General features: G+C 35.6%; 2 protein-coding genes across 5 annotated transcripts; both read left to right on the forward strand.

Moving 5' to 3' along the window:
• The first annotated feature begins 1,333 nt into the window (after window positions 1–1,333).
• Window positions 1,334–6,068, forward strand: LOC132172337 (protein spt2-like). Of its 3 annotated transcripts, XM_059583818.1 has the most exons (11): window positions 1,334–1,666; window positions 1,948–1,998; window positions 2,553–2,642; window positions 2,735–2,994; window positions 3,763–3,889; window positions 4,117–4,191; window positions 4,283–4,406; window positions 4,510–4,955; window positions 5,075–5,208; window positions 5,593–5,679; window positions 5,828–6,068. In XM_059583818.1, the coding sequence occupies exons 3-11, from the start codon at window positions 2,622–2,624 to the stop codon at window positions 5,931–5,933; spliced, it is 1,380 nt and encodes a 459-aa protein (XP_059439801.1). In that variant the 5' UTR covers window positions 1,334–1,666; window positions 1,948–1,998; window positions 2,553–2,621; the 3' UTR covers window positions 5,934–6,068. The 3 variants fall into 3 exon arrangements, with proteins under 3 accessions (XP_059439801.1, XP_059439800.1, XP_059439802.1); XM_059583817.1 differs by lacking the exon at window positions 1,948–1,998; XM_059583819.1 differs by lacking the exon at window positions 1,948–1,998 and having other exon boundaries at window positions 1,335–1,666; window positions 3,763–3,880.
• A 1,285-nt stretch (window positions 6,069–7,353) lies between these two features.
• Window positions 7,354–16,842, forward strand: LOC132168877 (probable starch synthase 4, chloroplastic/amyloplastic). 2 transcript variants are annotated; one of them, XM_059579956.1, is made up of 20 exons: window positions 7,354–7,536; window positions 8,571–8,621; window positions 8,713–8,746; window positions 9,084–9,150; window positions 9,267–9,395; window positions 9,884–10,088; window positions 10,935–11,069; window positions 12,217–12,321; window positions 12,493–12,591; window positions 13,600–13,729; window positions 14,002–14,052; window positions 14,150–14,260; window positions 14,482–14,591; window positions 14,867–15,035; window positions 15,132–15,218; window positions 15,490–15,561; window positions 15,853–15,966; window positions 16,211–16,272; window positions 16,380–16,476; window positions 16,626–16,842. In XM_059579956.1, the coding sequence occupies exons 1-20, from the start codon at window positions 7,427–7,429 to the stop codon at window positions 16,743–16,745; spliced, it is 2,058 nt and encodes a 685-aa protein (XP_059435939.1). In that variant the 5' UTR covers window positions 7,354–7,426; the 3' UTR covers window positions 16,746–16,842. The 2 variants fall into 2 exon arrangements, with proteins under 2 accessions (XP_059435939.1, XP_059435940.1); XM_059579957.1 differs by lacking the exons at window positions 7,354–7,536; window positions 8,571–8,621; window positions 8,713–8,746 and adding an exon at window positions 8,757–8,780.
• Window positions 16,843–17,841: the final 999 nt, after the last annotated feature.

Here is a 17,841-nt window from a genome sequence, read left to right on the forward strand (position 1 = left end):
ACAACGACATATTTTCTCACGCTATTCTATTCAAGGGATTTATTCTACCAACTAAATGTGCCTTCAAGTTATTTTTTAAAAGCTAAAATACTTGATGGAAATCGGTGCAGTCAGACTTATTTTTGTAATTTTTTTTTTTTATGTAAGACATAAATTTAGGAAAAAAAAATCATATATTCCTTAGATTTTAATCTGATTTAGACTTATTCATTGATTTTTAAATTTTAATAATATAGTCCTTAAGTTTTGCCCAAGTTTAAAATATGTTTCATTTATCATTTTATCATTAAAGTTAATAGTTTGTCATCTACCACATAATTTTTATTTGATATTGGCATGTTCAACGTCCATCTTAACACCTCAATACAATGTCACATCAATGGAACATAGAATTTTGTTATTGTGGGTTTACTCTTTAGGTTTTTCGGGTTGTGTTTCTTTAAATTTTATATTCAAAATGATTTTTTTTGTTCTTTCTATAATGACTTAGCATTTGTTGATGTGTATTGTATTGGGGTGTTCATGACGTGTCAAATAAGACATATGTGACAGATGCCAAATTGTTAACTTAAAATGGTAAAGTGGCAGAAGAATCTATTTTAAATTTGTACAAAACTTAAGGATTGTATTTTAAAATTGAAAACTTAAAAACTAAATTCAAATCAAATAAAAACTTAAAAAAGTAAGGGCCTGTTTGGAATCGCGTTTGAGAAATAGAACTTTTAAATAAAAAAGTATTTTTGGGCAAAAACTTCATTTTTTAAGCTTTTGCCAAAAGTGAATTTTGACAAATTTTAGGCTTTTTAATATTTAAAAGCGCTTTGAATTTTTTTTACCAAATGAATGTTTTTTTTTTTTTATTTTTTTTTTTTATTTTATTTTTATTTTTGACTTGTCCACATAAGAGGGGGAGAGAGATTCGAACTAACGACCTCTGCTTTATAAGACGTGGTCTTTAGCCGATTGAACTATCTCTTAGAGACTATTTTTTATTTTTGTTTTAAACGAGTTTTTAGAATGTTAAGCATACTTTTTTACAAAGGCAATCCAAAAGATAATATTTTACCAATATGGTATGCTGCAGCTGAATGCCATCTCACTTTTTTTTTAAGCAATATTGGAAAGGAAATGGGAGCATATATGAGGTGTTTGAGAAAATTTCTCCCGTGATTATGAGTTTTTTTAAGCAATATTTTCTGGCTGACGTGACTACTCTCTGGAATTTATTGTCGTCCACGTAAAATGCCAGGCGTACTTGACAAGTTCTTTCCCCAAAACGCATCGTTTTGAGCTCGAACTTGGACTTTCAAATTTCGAACATGCACGAGTGCAAACTCGGAACTCCAACTCCAACTCAAACTCCAACTCCAAATCCAACTCGGATTGGCGCAACTCAACTGGGAGTGGGCGCACTACGCTTACAAGTGCACGTTAGCAGTCTTCCCCTTTGTTTCTGGGTCCTTCCGTTTCCCCTCTCTTTATTCCCGAACGCCCACCCCCATTCGCCCATTGTATTCGTTTCCGCAGATCTGAGCTCGCTTTGCTCTTTCTTTCTCTCTCTCCGCGTGTCGCTTCGTTTCGAGCTCTTCCTTGTGCGGATTAGGGTTTCGGTGGTGAAAATCGCGGAATTTCGATCGGAACTCGTCAATTTTCGGCATATTTTCAGGTATTTCATTCGATTTCATATCAGATTTTTAATTTTCGATTGATTCATATTCGGTTTGCGCCTTTCGATTTTAGTAACTAGGGATTGAATCGGATGGCTGAATTAGAATTCGATAAGAAAATCGGGTGTCGTTTTTTTTTTTTTTTTTTTGTGATTTTCTATCAAAATCATCAACTTGATATTTGATCAAAATTTGGGTTTGATCGCGGGTGTAGGTGTTGGGCTTCGTTTAATTAGAAATTGATTAAAACAGCTTTGTTTTTTTTTCCGGAAACGAGCAGAGACTAGTGAATGAATCCTGAAACGTGATGTGCCTCAACAAACAATTTTTGGTAAAGTTTACGTCGTGATTTATTCGACTTCGCTTTGTGCCTATCAATTTTATTGAAGTGGGAGTTCATTGAATTCTTGAATTAGAAATTGATCAGAAAATAAAGGTTTCTTTTGTTTGAACTTCGATTGAAATTGCATAACCTGATATTCGATCAAAATTAGGGTTCAATCGGGAGAGTAAGTCTAGGGTTTCATTTAATTGGTAGCTGATTAAAATTTTAATATCTCTAGCTTAATTTTGTTTTCCTTTTCAATCTCCAGAAGCTAAACAGTTTTGTTTAATTTTCCATTAGGGACAGAAAATTTTAGAATTTTATTGATTTTTTTGAAGTATTTGTCCTCAGATCCATGACTAATTTCCTCAATTTCTTCTTTGAAACACAAGCAACCTGATTCATCTTTTTTCTTTGCATTCTGTACCTGCTAGTGTTGAAATTGAAATATTAGAGATTTTTTTTTTTTTTTTTGAAACTCATTTTTTGGTAATAAATAAGGAACTAGAATTGAGTTTATGTGTTGAATTATCATAAGTTTTCCGGTTTTTTGGTTTCAGGTGTTGCAATATATGTAAGTGGTGATTGACTGTTTGTTGAAACAATCTAATTGGTGGTGTAACACAGAAATGCGGGGATATGATCGAGATGTAAGCAGACTTGGATCTTTGTTGAATTCATTATTATCATTTTCTAAATTTTCTGTGCTTGATGAATTTTCCCACTGTTTGTGTTGATGTAGGAATTGCATGGAGGTATTGAAGATTATGATGAGTATGAGGAGGAAGGGGAAGAGCTAGAGGACGATTCTGGAGAGGGGCAGGGGGAGGAGGAAGGATATGAAGAAGAAGAACAGGAAGATCCGAAGCCCACAAAGGAGGAATTAGATTATCTTTCATTGAGGCAACGATTGAAAGAACAGATCAGAAAACAGATGAAGAAGGAAAACGGATCTTCTCTCAACAGTTCCAATGAGAAAAAGAAGAAACTTCCCCATGATAAGTAAGTGATGTGCCCATTTTCTCCTAACATCATGACACAACTGTTGCTTTTCAACTAGTATAACACATGTCATTACCCCTTTTCCGGTGTTTTTTTTTTTTGGGGGGGGGAGGATGGTGGCTATCTTTTTATGATTATGTTCCAACTAAACTAATGTCAGATTGATGGTACCTGAACTTGCAAAGTGACAATAAGATGCTCTTCCTGAACTGTTTTGAGTAGATAAAGATTTAATATGTTGCTTTATTTGATTACCTGTTATCAATGAATGAATAGTTGGCCTATAAGCTTTCAATATCTTGACACTTTGAGAAAAAAGAACATTTGTCGATTTTTGGATTAACTTTATATGCTTTTTAGATGAGACTTATAGAGGGTTCTATAGGCCACAGACACAGGCTTGTTGACTTGGAAAATTTAAAAAAAATTAGGACTATCACAGCCCAACATGCATGCTTGTGTGTGTGAATGCGCTTCTGTATTTGGTTACATTAAAATGGTACATCGATACTCTATTGGAGAAAAGTTAAGACAAATGTGCATTGGCTACTGCTCTTCCCCACCGATTGGGACAATAGTCAGAATTGCAATAGTAAGAGTCTGCTATCAAATAATATGGTTTTAATGTCTTACGCTTTGTGATGCTTAATGTTTTGTTTTATATTCCATGTTGATGCACTTATCAAAAAAAATATTCCATGTTGATGTTAGTAAATGAAGTTTACAGTGGTATAGATTTCTAAATATCTAATTTTGCTATTTCTGCAGTTATGGATCCTTCTTTGGCCCTTCTCAGCCAGTAATTGCTCAAAGAGTAATACAAGAAAGCAAGTCATTGTTAGAAATCCAGCATTTGCCATCTAGACTTCCAAATTCCCTCCATGGCGTATGTACTGTAAATCTCTGTCTTTAGATATGTCATAGGATTGCTGCAAATCTGATCTTTGTCCCAAGCTGCTATATACATGTTTATTAAGATTTTGACTCATCATTTGATTTGACCTTAGGGGCACACATCCAAAGTGATTTCGCTGAGCCCTTAGCAACATGCCCTGTAGTTTTTATTTCGCTCTCAACTTCATATTAAATGTTTTATATTGACTATGTTACTGGCCCTTGCAGAACAAAAAGAACTCTTCAACCTCTAAAGAATCAAGACCTGGATCACGTGACCAGCTACCCAAAGTCAGAAGTGAGGTATTATAAAGCTGTCTGTTTTGTGTTTGTGAACATTGACAATTGCTTTTGACCTGTTTTCACCAATGCAATAAATTATCTTTATTTGCAGCTAAAAAATAAAGTACAAAAACTTAAGGATACGAGAGATTACTCCTTCCTATTATCTGAGGATGCAGAGCTTCCAGCTCCTGCTAAAGAACCTCGGCCTAGAAATGCCTCCTTTCCAAATTCTGGTATGTTGCTGCTTTACTAGATCTGTCAAGCTCTTGATGTATTGTGCTTAAACCATACTATTTCATTGAGGAAACTTATACAGGTTTTTTGCTGATGTTGAAGAGGCGGGATCAACTCAAGTGCCATTGAAGAGCAAAAAACCTTTGGGCAATAGCGGCAGACATCTTCATGGCATGCATGGAGAAAGGAAAACAGTTTCTGTGAATGGCCAATCGTATTCCAAAACTGGGTCTAACAAGTTGACTTCTGCTAATAGGCCCAATTCTACCTCAGTGGAAACTAGAAAACAGCTTGCTAGCAACATGGGGAATGGGCCTGGCCGGCCTATAGGGCCAAAAGGCTTGCCTTTGAAGAAGCCTGTTGCTACCATGGAGAAGAAGGCTTTGGCACCAGGTGCCAAAAATTCCATACCTGGTGTGCAGAAGCCACTAACTTCAAAGTTGAAGTCATCCATTCCGATGCAGCGCTTGGAACAGAAAAGGGGGCTAGAAGAGCCTAAGAAGGCTAAAATGATGCCAAAACAGCCTATGGCATCGTCAAAACCACAGGTTTGTGCCAACTCTTCGCACACCCTCACACCCCTACATTGGCCTGTCAGTTTTTTTGGGAAATCATTGCAATTATTTGTTAATATTCATAATGTCTTCTCTCTGTCAAATTTTAACAGATAAACAAGCCACATAAGCAAGTTTCATCACGTCCGACTTCACAGGACCATCGTCTCAAGAAGAAGCCTCCGGCACGGTATTCTGATGATGAAGATGGTGAGAAGGCTATCAGTATGATCAGACAAATGTTCAGGTAAAGGGTCTTCTTCACCCCTCTATGTATTTATTACTCTCTTTTACTGGGTACAATGGTGTTAAGAAGTCTGAGGTTGATTTAAAAAAATCATTTTTTTTTTTTTCCATTTCTCCTGGATTGTATGTAATTGTTCACATAAAAAGACAATTGCTCAGTTAAAACTGCTTTTTAATTGTGCATTGATTAAGTCTCTTGTCAGGATTGTAAAACTCTAAACAGAACGGCCAATGTGTTTGGGAAAATGGGTGTGGATTGTTGTTTTGTCAAGGCATGCTTTGGTACTTTTAATTGTTGAATTAATAAAAAAAAAGAAGGAGGGAAAATTGAAACAAAAAACTGATGTTTTACATCTGATGATCAAACTGGTGAATCATTTTGCAGGTACAATCCCAACAGGTATGATGATTATGGTGATGATAGCGACATGGAAGCAAACTTTGAGGATATCATGGCGGAGGAGAAAAGAAGGTTTGCATTGCTTCACTTTTTCTTAATGCTGAAATCTTTTCCTCCAATTTGATGAAATTATGTTCACTTCCTTCCTTTTCCTTTCCCTCACCTAAGGTTTTTTCTGTTTTATGTCTGAGCTAAATGTTTTTCTTTTTTTTTTTTATAGTGCAAAAATTGCGAGGAAGGAGGATGAAGAGCAACTTCGCTTGATAGAGGAGGAAGAGGAAAGAGAGCGGTTGAGAAAGTTGAAGAAGCGTAAGCTGGGCCGTTAGTGACCGTGGGGAATTTCATGCCCCTCGTCGTAACATATCAGTGTTTTGTTGTAGTTGGAATCCTTTTTTTGACGCCAATTCGACTAAATTATTGTACCGGTTCATTATTCAATTGTAAGATTATCGTTTCGCCGATTTTACGTGTGTTTTTGGCTAGAAGAACGTGTGGCAGCTATCTATTGGTGCTGGCATTCTATGGACAATTAAATAAATTAGAAAGAAAAAAATAAATCGGAAAAGTGGACGACAACGTCTCCCCCACCCGGAATAGATAGAATAATAATAATCTTCAACCATTATAATTGTAGGCATTTATGACCATAAAAATTTACATAATTTCATTTTAAAATAAGAAAAAAGGTTATAATGTGATGGAAATAAGGGATTAAAACAATTGGATGCTAATAAAATACTTAAAACCCCTGGTGTAACTAACACTTAACCCTTAAAAATTACATAATCTTAAATCTTTAGAGAATTAGAATACATTAATATTGATTTCAATGTAGTAAATGTTTATTCAGAGAATTGTAAAGGGTGTCCTAGTTGGAGGATCCGGCTTACATGCTGTTATTTTAATAATAGCTACGCTGTAGTTTATTCAACGGTCAAGATTAAATTTTAAAGTTGATTTACTTTTAGAAGCTTTTAATAAGAGAGAGATTTTGAAAAATTCAATCTTGACCGTTGATTAAATAAAAACATACATGCTGTTATTTTAATAACATCAAGCTAAGTACTCTCTCAGGTTTCTCTTGGTTGATTTCTACTGCTTAAAAAAAAAAAAGTCTAATTTATGATGTGTCAATTTTTTTTCTTCTTAATTCAACATCATTTGTTTCGGTGTTTATAATTAAAGGCATCCAAGGTTACTCTCGTAAAATGGAATACACATTGTAAAATATGTTTGAATACTATAACTCTCCACAAATTTATGTAGCAGCTTATATTTAATAAAAGTAAGTGTTACCTTACGTGCTACTATATATATATATATATAAAGCGGTTAGTAATTTTGAAAACACCATTAATTGCTAACGGTTAGTATGCGTTTAAAAACACTGCTAATCGCTAACCGCTAGACTATAACCGTTAACTGCACTAACTGTTCGCCTTTTTCATTGGTATTATATTCGGATAAACACTCGTTTACCGCCATTCACCGCCATATAAAATTTATAAAGAAGCCATCGTAAAAGAATTTGTCGTAGCTGCGAGCGGGCAACATCCAAGTTATCCAACCGCTTTCATTTGTCGCCGTTACAGCATCAAGTGTCGCCTTAGACGCACGCTTGGTACCTACACTTCTCTTACGTCAACGGTTTTTCTTAAGGCGACTGTTATTACCGTTACAAGTTACAACACGAAGATTGACTTTCCGGTACTTTCCAGTGACGCGGTTTTAACCTTCGTTGCGAAAACAACAATCAACATTCTCTCTCTCTCTCTCTCTCATCTCTGTTTGTTCTTGAATGTGAAGCTAGCTGTGAGAAATGTTAACGGCGACTTCGCTAAATGCAGCGATCCCTTCGCCTCTTCGTCCTCCTTATCCATGCACAGCGCACCGGAAACCGGTTAAAGCTCGAGCTGTTTGTTGCTTGAGGTAAATAACTCTGGACCAACAATTCTGGGATTTGGTTCAACGTTTTAAGCTATGAATCCTGACGTTTTTAACCCCTGATTTCTGTTACTTGTTAAGAATTTTGGCTGAAGGCCATTTTCCTGTTCTTAGATTCTATCCTTTAGGGCCTGTTTGGAATCTAATCATTTAAAAGTGCTCTTAAACACACACTGAGCGGAGTTCAATACGGTCCCTCTTCCTCTTTGAAGTTTTAGTAATCTTCCGACCACGTTTTCTTGGATTGCCCATTTGTCACAATACCAACTGGCCTCTGAACACTTCGGTTTTTGCTTCTCAGCCAATCTCCTTCGCGGCATTCCCAAAAGAGCAGTTTAGGAGTTCCAAATTTCAGCCCTAGTTACTCTAGACAAATTTGGTTTGTTAGGAACAAGCTTGTTCATGAAGCACATGCTCTCTACACTGAAAGCCAATATTACTGCTTGGAGAGAATTCTCCTCTTCCTCTGAAGATTGATTGGGCTTCCCCACCTAGCGGCTCGCTTAAGGCAAACTTTGATGTGGCTATCTGCCCAAATTTTGCTGTAGCTGCTGCTGTTTTGAGTGACCATGAAGGTAACATCATCGCTGCCTCCTCCAAGAGGCTCCCCCCTTTGGAAGCCTCAGTTGGGGAGGCTCAGGCAGCCCTCCTTTCTATTAATTTGGCTTTGTTCAGCGGTTGCTTCTCTCTCTTCCTTGAAGGGGATTCCTTGTAGTCTATTTTAGCCACCAACAAAGCACACCTATTCACTGATTGGTCCTGTGCTGCCATTATTTCTGATATTCATTAGCAGCTGCTCCTTCTGAAGAAGAGGATTGCGTTGAAGACTTCTGGTTGTGCAACTTTTTTGCACACCAAGTTGCCAAATGGGCTGCTTCCCACCGTTTATTTGGAAGCATTCCCACACATTCCCCTTTTCTCTCTTCCATTAGAATTAAGAGCGGCAATGACCCCCTTTGTATTTTTCCCGTTCCCTTGTATTAATTAGAAAAAAACAAAGTAATTGATCTTATTTTCAGGAGTAACGGGGACGCCAATAGCTTATATAATAAAGCCTCACCAAATGCGAAGTGAGTTTTTCCTTTCTCTCTTTTCAACTCTTTCTCTTTCGAAAAAAAGGGGAAAAAATGCACCAACAAGTTTGATATATATGAATTACAGGTCAGAAGGCCATGATAATGCGAAGATGACTCAGGTAGGCAGTGCTTGCTCCAAGAAAAATGATTTGGGTATTATAGCGACAACCTTCTTACAAATTGCGTGGTACTACAACGACAACCTCCTAACAAACTGATGTGCCAGTTTACCTAGCACCTCTACGTTAGTCACAGCCAAATTTAATTGTTTAATGGCTGACATGGTAAGTGCCACAGAGACTGCCATGTCAGTTTGTAAGGGATGTCGAGTAAAATTTGTAGTATCTCTAGCAGCACTCTTTCTCCAAATATGACTTATGGGTTTCTTTCTATATGGGATGTATTTTTTATGGTGAGGAATTTGTTGTTTGCTCCCTTCTATTGGAACTATTTCAGCCTTCAAATGAGGAAATGGAAGTGAAACAAGGTGATATTTGGCGACTCTTCCGAGAAGCTCAGCATAGTAAGTCCTCATTTGACATTTTTTTTTTTTTTTTTTTTTGAGTTCTTCTAAATTTTTATGTGTATTCTGATGTGTGTGTGTGAGTGTTTTTATTTATTTAATTTTATCATACTCAGACATATTGTACTTGAACAAACAACGTCTCATGGCTATAGAGGAGCTGAACAAAGCAAATAGAGAGAAACAATTGTTGGTTGCTAGGATAAAGCATTTGGAAGCAGAAAAGCAGGCTGGTGTTGGAAAAGGTATAAGGTGATGGTACCTTGGCCTGACATGGCTGAAGCAGCGAATCATTACTTTTTGTAGCCCAATGTAGACTCTTACTCGGTTATGGTTTTATTCTTTCTTTCGTGTATTTCCAACATTTATCTGGCATTTTACTTGAAAAGTTGGGTATTAATTACATTCATCATATTGGATAAACAGTGATCACAAATAAACGATTGATTTTTTCTTGAAAGAATTGTGTGTAGATGTTTTGCTAGTACCAAAAATTATGTTGTCTTTGGAACACCATTGTTATCTGTGACTGTATACCAGTTATTATAGGTTGCACATGTAACAGTGTTCTTTATATTTTGCCTTTAGTTTGAGAAATACAAGTGCAATGTTCTCTGCTCATTTTCTTTTGATTTCGGTACTTATTCATCCACCAACAAAGGAAATATATTATCAAAATTAGGAATGTGTTTGAATTGAAAATTGCTTTCCCTTGGTGTCCTACCAAAACCAGATAAGCTATCAGTTTGTTGGGAGTTGCTGCTTCGACTAGACTCACTTGTCCTCACTGGCATGATTAGCACCGGGGAGGCATCTGATTTGAGAAGGCTGGTCATGGATCAAGTGGTTGGCGTGGCTGATGCTTCTAATGATATCCTGCAGAAAAATGATGCTGAGCTTCTAGCAGAACTCCGCCACTTCTCAGATAGAAGCAAAAAGTACAAATGCCTACTAGATGTTGGAACACTTTTTTCTTGAACAGTTGAGGATGAACTATGGGCATTCGGTATTTCCTACGTCACATGCATACACCCACACGCAACACAGACATGCATAGTAGCACATACAGAGAGAGATATGTATATATGAATGAACAAATGCATGTATGTATGTATATATAGATGTGATTATGTGTGGGATATTGATTTGTAACTAAATCTTCTTTCCTTTAGTATGTTTAAAGTTAACTAATAAGTTATCATATAATTGGAAGTGTACACTTATTGTGATGTATTTTTTCTTTTCAATTGCTAAGGCAAGTACTCCCTCAGTTATTCCATGTATGAATATCTTGCCTTTTCTCTTTGCAATGCGGTATCCTCTTTGTGTCTTTGTCTCCAGTATTGTGTGTGATGATTGAACTGTAGTGAATATTTACTATGGTAAACACATATGTCGACTGGAATATAGAAAAATAAATGGTTGGGACGTCTCGCATATCAAAAAAGGAAAAAGAAAAAAGGAAATGGTTGGGATGTCTTGCAACAACCTTGGCATATTTCAATTATGATGTAATCCCATAAAAGTGTGGTTCATGCATATTATATAATTTCATGAATTGGGTATCCCATTCAATTGGCAGCTGAATTATATTTCCCTTGAAGATCATAAATTTTGGTCTAAATGTAATTTTATTATATCATGTTGTTATATTTCTTATTTTGTTTTACTTATCAAATTTTTTTTTTCTTCTTTTCTTTTCTTTGCCTTTTATTTTTATTTTTCCAATCTTCCAGAAGATTTTCTCTGTTCTGACATTCATGTTCTGTATCATTTTCTATCAGGACTGGTTTTCGCATTGTCCATATTTGCACTGAGATGGAACCTTTGGTCTCTGTTGGATCTTTGGCATCATATGTGACTGGCTTATCTTGTGCATTACAAAGAAAGGGCCACTTGGTGGAGGTTATTCTGCCAAAGTAATTAAGGGATATTTTCTTTAATGTTCATTTTCTATTAGATTGCTTGTGGGTGGAATTATGGGAGGTCTAAATCTCTTTTTTCATGCTCATTTAGAAACGAAATGAATGCTATAACAACACCCTGTTTGGATTTGAGAAAGAATGAAGGAAAAAGAAAGGAAATGCTTAAACATTGTATTTTTATCCTAGGTGACATGATGGGTTGGTCTTTCACTTGATCTTTCTTTGAATTTGTTAAAAATTTCTTTGTATTTTTTGAAATTTCTTTTAATCATTCCAATGTAATAACTCCCTGTCTTTCATCTGTGGCATGTGTCTTTCTGTTGTTGGTCCCACATGTCTAGCTTTTGCATCCAAGAAGTGCTTTAGAAAAGATGCAAACCTTGTCATGCCTTTCCTTCTATCTTTTTTTCCCCCCTCTTTGTTTTTGAGGTTAAAGCCAAATGGATCTCTATGTGTTTCTATGACCTTCGGCTGATGTTCATAAGTTGATGTGTTGGAGAGAAGTATAATCATAAGAGGAGATTTCTTTTCAAAGTATTTTCTGACCGGAGTACCCAAATTTTGGTGTAGTCAGGGCAACCTCTTAGGTTTCTGTTCCCTATTTGGGCTACCAATGACCTTCGTTATGTCTTTTGTGGGCTATGGAAGCCAGATGAGAACTGGGAAACTGAGGCAAGAGACTATTGAGTGCCTGCACAATCACATAGATAAGTTCTCTGGTGGATCTAAGAGCTCTAGCTGAATTTGTAGCGGATTATAGTCTGTAGGAACTTATTTAGGCTAAAACCAACATGATACAATGGAATTTCCTACTTTTCTGCCAAGCAACAAGGCACAATGCTTCGGAAATTTTTTATATTTAAAACTTGCAGACCTCCCCTCCCCTGCCTAAAATGACATCAAATTGTTTTTTTTTTTTTTTTTGAGACAATCATATGTGTTTACTTCTTGATATAAAGATAATGAACAATTTAAATTATTTACTGTAGAGGAAAGATAATATCACTTGTGTATGGTGCTCAAAATAATCAAATGAAAGGATCTTACTAGATATACTCTTCCCATCAAGTTTTGATTCAAAGTTGGATAGCAAGTCTGAAGTTTCTCATTTGTTGCCTTAAAAGAAATCTATTGTAAATAGGTACACGATTATGGACCTAGATGAAGTGCAAGGACTTCGAGAAATTGATGCAGAATATTATTCATATTTTAATGGGCAACTACATGGAAACAAAATTTGGACTGGGTGAGATTGCTTTTCTATATACTGCATATTTATATTGAGTTGTTGATCAACATCAATTATACTTTGGTGGTAGTAATTTAGGAAGGAAAAACAGTGGATTCAGTCAGAAACTGCATTCTACATTGTGCCTATTGATTAGACTCTTCTTAATGTTTTGTACTCATTCTACAGTGTTGTCCATGGCATCGGAGTCTCTTTTATTCAACCTTTGTACTACTCATCATTTTTCAACCGTGAGAAGGTATATGGCTACTCAGATGACTTTGAACGGTCAGTAAATTATTCAATAACTTATTACCCATCTGGTTTACTGTTAGATTGTTAATACTAGATGTTTCTTGTGACGATCAAAGCACAAAATACCCTCATGTAAAGATCAGTGAGCATTAGAGAGTAGAGATGATATGTGTGTTTGAGTTAATTAAACATAAAACACCAAATTGTTATGTGCACAGGCTAAGTTTGAGTTGCATGATTTTGGTAGATCCTATATGATAGAAGTCAAGCCTTAGTCTGGTACAAGCTCGATTCTACCAAGATTCAATATGAAAATAGTTGCAAGAAGTCTATGACAATTTATTAAATTTTAGTTTAAAATCCAGTGCACTCTTTGAATTGACATATGGATGAATGATGGGCAAGAGTTGACTGGCCAAATGCTAGGGAAAGAAGTTACTAAGTGAATATCCTTGAAGTAACTATTATATTCTCAATGGCAAACCCACGATTTCACCTCTTTCTAATTATGAATGTAGTTTCTGGAATCTTGTGACTTTTCTGTTCCTGGGCACCAGCTGCATTACCCTGGTAATCTTTGTCAAGGGCAGTTTTACAATCCCCGACTCTGGGCATGCCCCTTTTCCATATTTTCCATTACTCTGATTAAATTCTGGAAATCTCTATACTCTGTCAATCCAATCTCCATAGGTGATGCCTCTTAAACAGTATGAGAAGGTAGATAAGAGTTTTCATGGATCATCGCTTCCATTTAACTCAAAATAGTAAGACTCAGAACTTCTATTTTTTTTTTTTTTTTTTTAATTTAAATCTTATTTGAATTGAAGTTGTATTCTTAAACAAAAGCAAGATACCCTAATTGTAGTCTTCACCCAGGGAAAAACACAAGAAAGGACATCCTGTAGAGTCGGTTGTAATGGCACTTCACTCTCTTCTCTTTGGATCATGCCAATATATTGATTAGGGCCTTTACTTTATGATAGTGATAGATCTGTTCTTAGCAATTTCATTTGCAGTGGCCTATCTATTTGATGACTTCAGGTTTACCTATTTCTCTCGTGCTTCGTTGGACTATATTGTAAAATCTGGAAAGCAGCCTGATGTGTTACACATACACAACCGGGAGACTTCTATTGTTGGGCCTCTTTTCTGGGATATATTTGTTAAACAGGTGCAATTTGAAACTGCTTTTATTTTGTCATGTTGAATAATTTGAGTATGTGTTTGATTTCTCATTTTCAATATTCTTTGTTTGTTTGTTTTTTTTTTTTTTTTTTTCATATCACTAATTCCTCTGAGGTGAAGCTTTGTAAAGCTGATTTTTGGTTTTGCATAACATTCGACAATTGATTTCTTTCACATCATTTTAGTTTTGTTTTAGTACATTTTTTTTTTTGTGGGAATCATTCTCAGAAGTAGAAGTGTTCTTGCTTGTATATACAGGGACTTGGGGGTACTAGAATATTATTGACATGCCATGACTTTGATTCACAGGCAAGTTTCCTTATTGTTTACCTCTCATGCTTGGAGTTTTCCTGTGAATCCTTCCAAGCTTGACATTATGTGATTTTCTCTATGTTTAATACTTCAGTATCTTGAGCAACCGGATAAACTTTCACTGTGTGGATTGGATCCTCCTAAACTTCACCGTCCTGATCGTTTACAAGATAACACTAAGACACATCTTGTCAACATTTTGAAGGTGTGCTCTATTGCCTATTTAAGCTTCCTTTTTCTTCTTACACACTCTTTCAATCACAAATAGTTCCAAAATTCTTTATTTAGCAAAAAAAATATCAATGTATTCTCTGCTTTGAGCATTTTTATTATGATGTACTATTCCTCATTGCATAATCTCTGAAGCTTTTTGCTTCTTTTGACTGTTTGGCATACTCAAATTTTTGCGTCTATACAAATTTGCAGGGTGGAGTTGTTTACTCTAATAAGATTTTGATAATGTCATCCATACACTCAAAAGGCAGGATCATTCGTAGTTTTAGTCATGGATTGGAACATACCTTAAGCACCCACAAGTAAGTAACACTTGTTCTTTGTTCCTGAATTTGGATAATACATTATTCTGTCTTCTGCGATGCTTTGTTTCTGTTAATTCGTCCCCTCCTTCATGCGAACTGAAGTGGTGCAGGAAGTTCTTGATGTAACAAACTTAATGGCCAAATAGCATAGTGCACACCTCCAGCCAAAAGTTTTTTCACTGTATTTTTTTTCCTCTATTTCCTTGGCTGATATCTTTGAGAACAGTACTTTCTTATACTGAAAGTTTTCTTCTTTTCCCCCATATTTGCAGGGACAAGTTGGTTATTGCTCCCTGCGGATTTGACAACTCCATTTGGGATCCTTCCAAGGACAATTATCTTCCAGAAAACTATAGTGCGGAGGATATGAAAGGGAAAGTTGTTTGCAGAGTTGCATTACAACATCACCTGGCGTTATCCGACAATGCTTCTGCTGTTCTTGTAACTTCTTTAACTGGGGTTACTTTTAAACTTTATTATTATTTTCTTTCTATTCTTAATGGAACGTCCACTGAAATTAGGATGATGTTTTATCAGGTTGGATGCATTATCACTGAAGTATCAGATATTGATCTGGGGAACCTGAAGGCAGTTGTTCGGAGTGCAACCAGGACAGGTGTCCAGGTTGTGTTCTCTGTCAGAGTTTGTGGTTACTTTTTTCCCTAAGAAAATACATGGCTTAGTGGCTGAATTTACTAAAATCCCTTACCAGCTGATGTGGTAGCGTAGTTTTATTTCATCACAGCTAAGTCACCATTCGTTGATAGTAGGGGAAATGTAGTGCGCCACATTAGTTGGTAAAAACTGTGTATATATATATATATATCTGGCTCCTAAGTTTACTCTTCTTCCAGTGGATTTCTCATTAATGAGATTGTTAAGTGGTTTTCTACAGTTTATCTTCATGGATATTAGCAAAAAGTCAAGCAAAGATAGGGCGCTGGAATTTATCCAAGAGCTCCTCAAGGTGCAGGCCTTGCGGCCTTTTTTTTTCCCTCGCCTTTGACATCCTGCAACAAATTATTCATATGCACAAATTTGGCACAGAGATATAAAACATCAAAGAGATCTGCATTTGTATTCAAAGCTTTCTTGCTTTTAGCCAATTTCCCATCATCCTAAAATGTTCAAGCTGGCAATTTTTTGTTATGTTCTTAAGCTGCATGATATTTGATTCATTGACCAAAAATAATTTGTTTGATGAGCTTCATGCTATAATAAGTTGATAACCTATACATGTTTTCTTTCAATTACTCAGGATGAAAATGTGAGATTCTTAAACGAACATGATGAAGCACTATCACATTTAGTCTTTGCAGGATCTGACATTATCATGTGCCAATCTTTTCATGATCCTGTTCTCCAAGTGCCAGTAAGTTCTCTCTCTCTCTCTCTTGACAAACCATTGGGATTTACTACGATTTTTGTGAAGATATCTCATACCCACAGAAATACATGCATAAGTCCACTAGTGCATGCATATGTAAATACATATGCATACAACCCACCAAATCTCTATATTCCTGTTACTTAGAAGTTCGTTGCATGGATCTCTTCTTCAAGTGAATATTTTGTTATTTTTAATATTTTTTTTTTTTATCATTTGAAAAATGTAGCTCAAGGCTTTAAAATATGGAGCTGCTCCAATTGCAGTAACCTCCACTGATACTACATTCAGGTAACTTGTTTTTTTTCTCCATAGAGAAGTACATTACTCAACTGTCTTTTTCCTTTTTAACTCATTAGAAAAAGAAAATTTCATGCCTCTGTACAATGACTGGACAGGCACTTTGTAGATCATAACTATGAGAGCACAAAATTCTCCCAGTTCATCAGTTCTGGCTTTGGAAGACTCTCCTTAAGCCAAGCCCTGGGTGAAATTGTATGAATACACTTTTTTTTTTTCTTTTGAAATCGTATGAATTATACACTTATGTGATTATGAAGTTCCTTTCTAATTATTGATGAAAGTGTTTTGTTTGGATTAAGGGTACTGAAGCTTTTGAGCTTTGTTGTCTTGTTTGTGTGCAGGAGAACAACCCATCAAGATGGAAGCAAAAAATAATGGACGCAATGGCAATGGACTTTTCCTGGGATGCAGAGTGCTATGACGTGCATGTTTCTGCCTACACGGCCATAAAGAATTTGTGAAGCAGGGGTTATGTATATGTTTAACGTGTGTTACATTTGGACTTATTACAAAAAATGGCAATAAAGGAATTGAATAAAAAAGATCCCTTCCTTTTTTCCCCTTAATGTTGCGAAACAAATAATCAAACAAATCAAATAAAAGTTTAAATAAATTGAAAGAAGTTTAAACTTTAATAGAATGATACGGTGATGTACGAACGTACAAGGTGAAGAACGTATATTCCACGTGTGTTGACAACAACACCAAAACTTCAAAATCACAAGCCTACCGATCTTGAATCCTTCTCACATTTTTTTTTTCAATGCTGTATAAGTTTGTCCTGTCCTAGTCCTCATTTCTTTTGGTTTTGCATTATTATAAGTAAGAGAAACTTCATTTTAGACTCCCGAACCACTTTGATATACCCCCGAACTTTGAAACCTCTCAATTTGGACCTTGAACTTTCAATTGCAATCAATTTGAACCCTTACGTCAAATTTGAACTCTTACGTTAAATGTTAAACGTTAAAAGTGATACAATAACATTTATATCCCTGCTTTTTTATAAAATATCATATTTGCCTTTAATTTCAAATTAATTTTTTTCTTTAAAAAAAAAATCACAAGGTGACCCACGGTTGGGCCACCTTGTGAACCTTTTATTTTTTTTAATAAAAAAAAATTGAATGGTAATTTTGTCTTTTTAGGGGTTTTAATAGCAAAAATTGACGAAGGGGTTCAAATTGATTGCAATTAAAAGTTTAAGGTCCAAATTAAGAGTGTTGAAATAATGATGATGTTGGAATAATAGCGGAAGCAAGAGAGGGAATGAACACAAAGAACTTACGGGTGGTTCGGTGTTAGACACCTACGTCCACCACTCAGAATACCCCTAAGGGCTACATTGTGCTCATTAACTTAATTTGTCTACAATACAAAGGTCCCTATTTATAGGGTAATGTCTAAATACAAGTTTGGTAATCAAATCCCTTTGATTTGATTACAATCTCAATATATGATTACAATCAACCCATAAATAGAGAATATTTCAATATCAACATAATTATGGAATATATGGAAAATATAATATATTTTCCATATATTCTAACATCCCCC

Source organism: Corylus avellana, chromosome ca2 (genome assembly GCF_901000735.1).
Source record: "Corylus avellana chromosome ca2, CavTom2PMs-1.0".
In the NCBI taxonomy this organism is placed as follows: domain Eukaryota; kingdom Viridiplantae; phylum Streptophyta; class Magnoliopsida; order Fagales; family Betulaceae; genus Corylus; species Corylus avellana.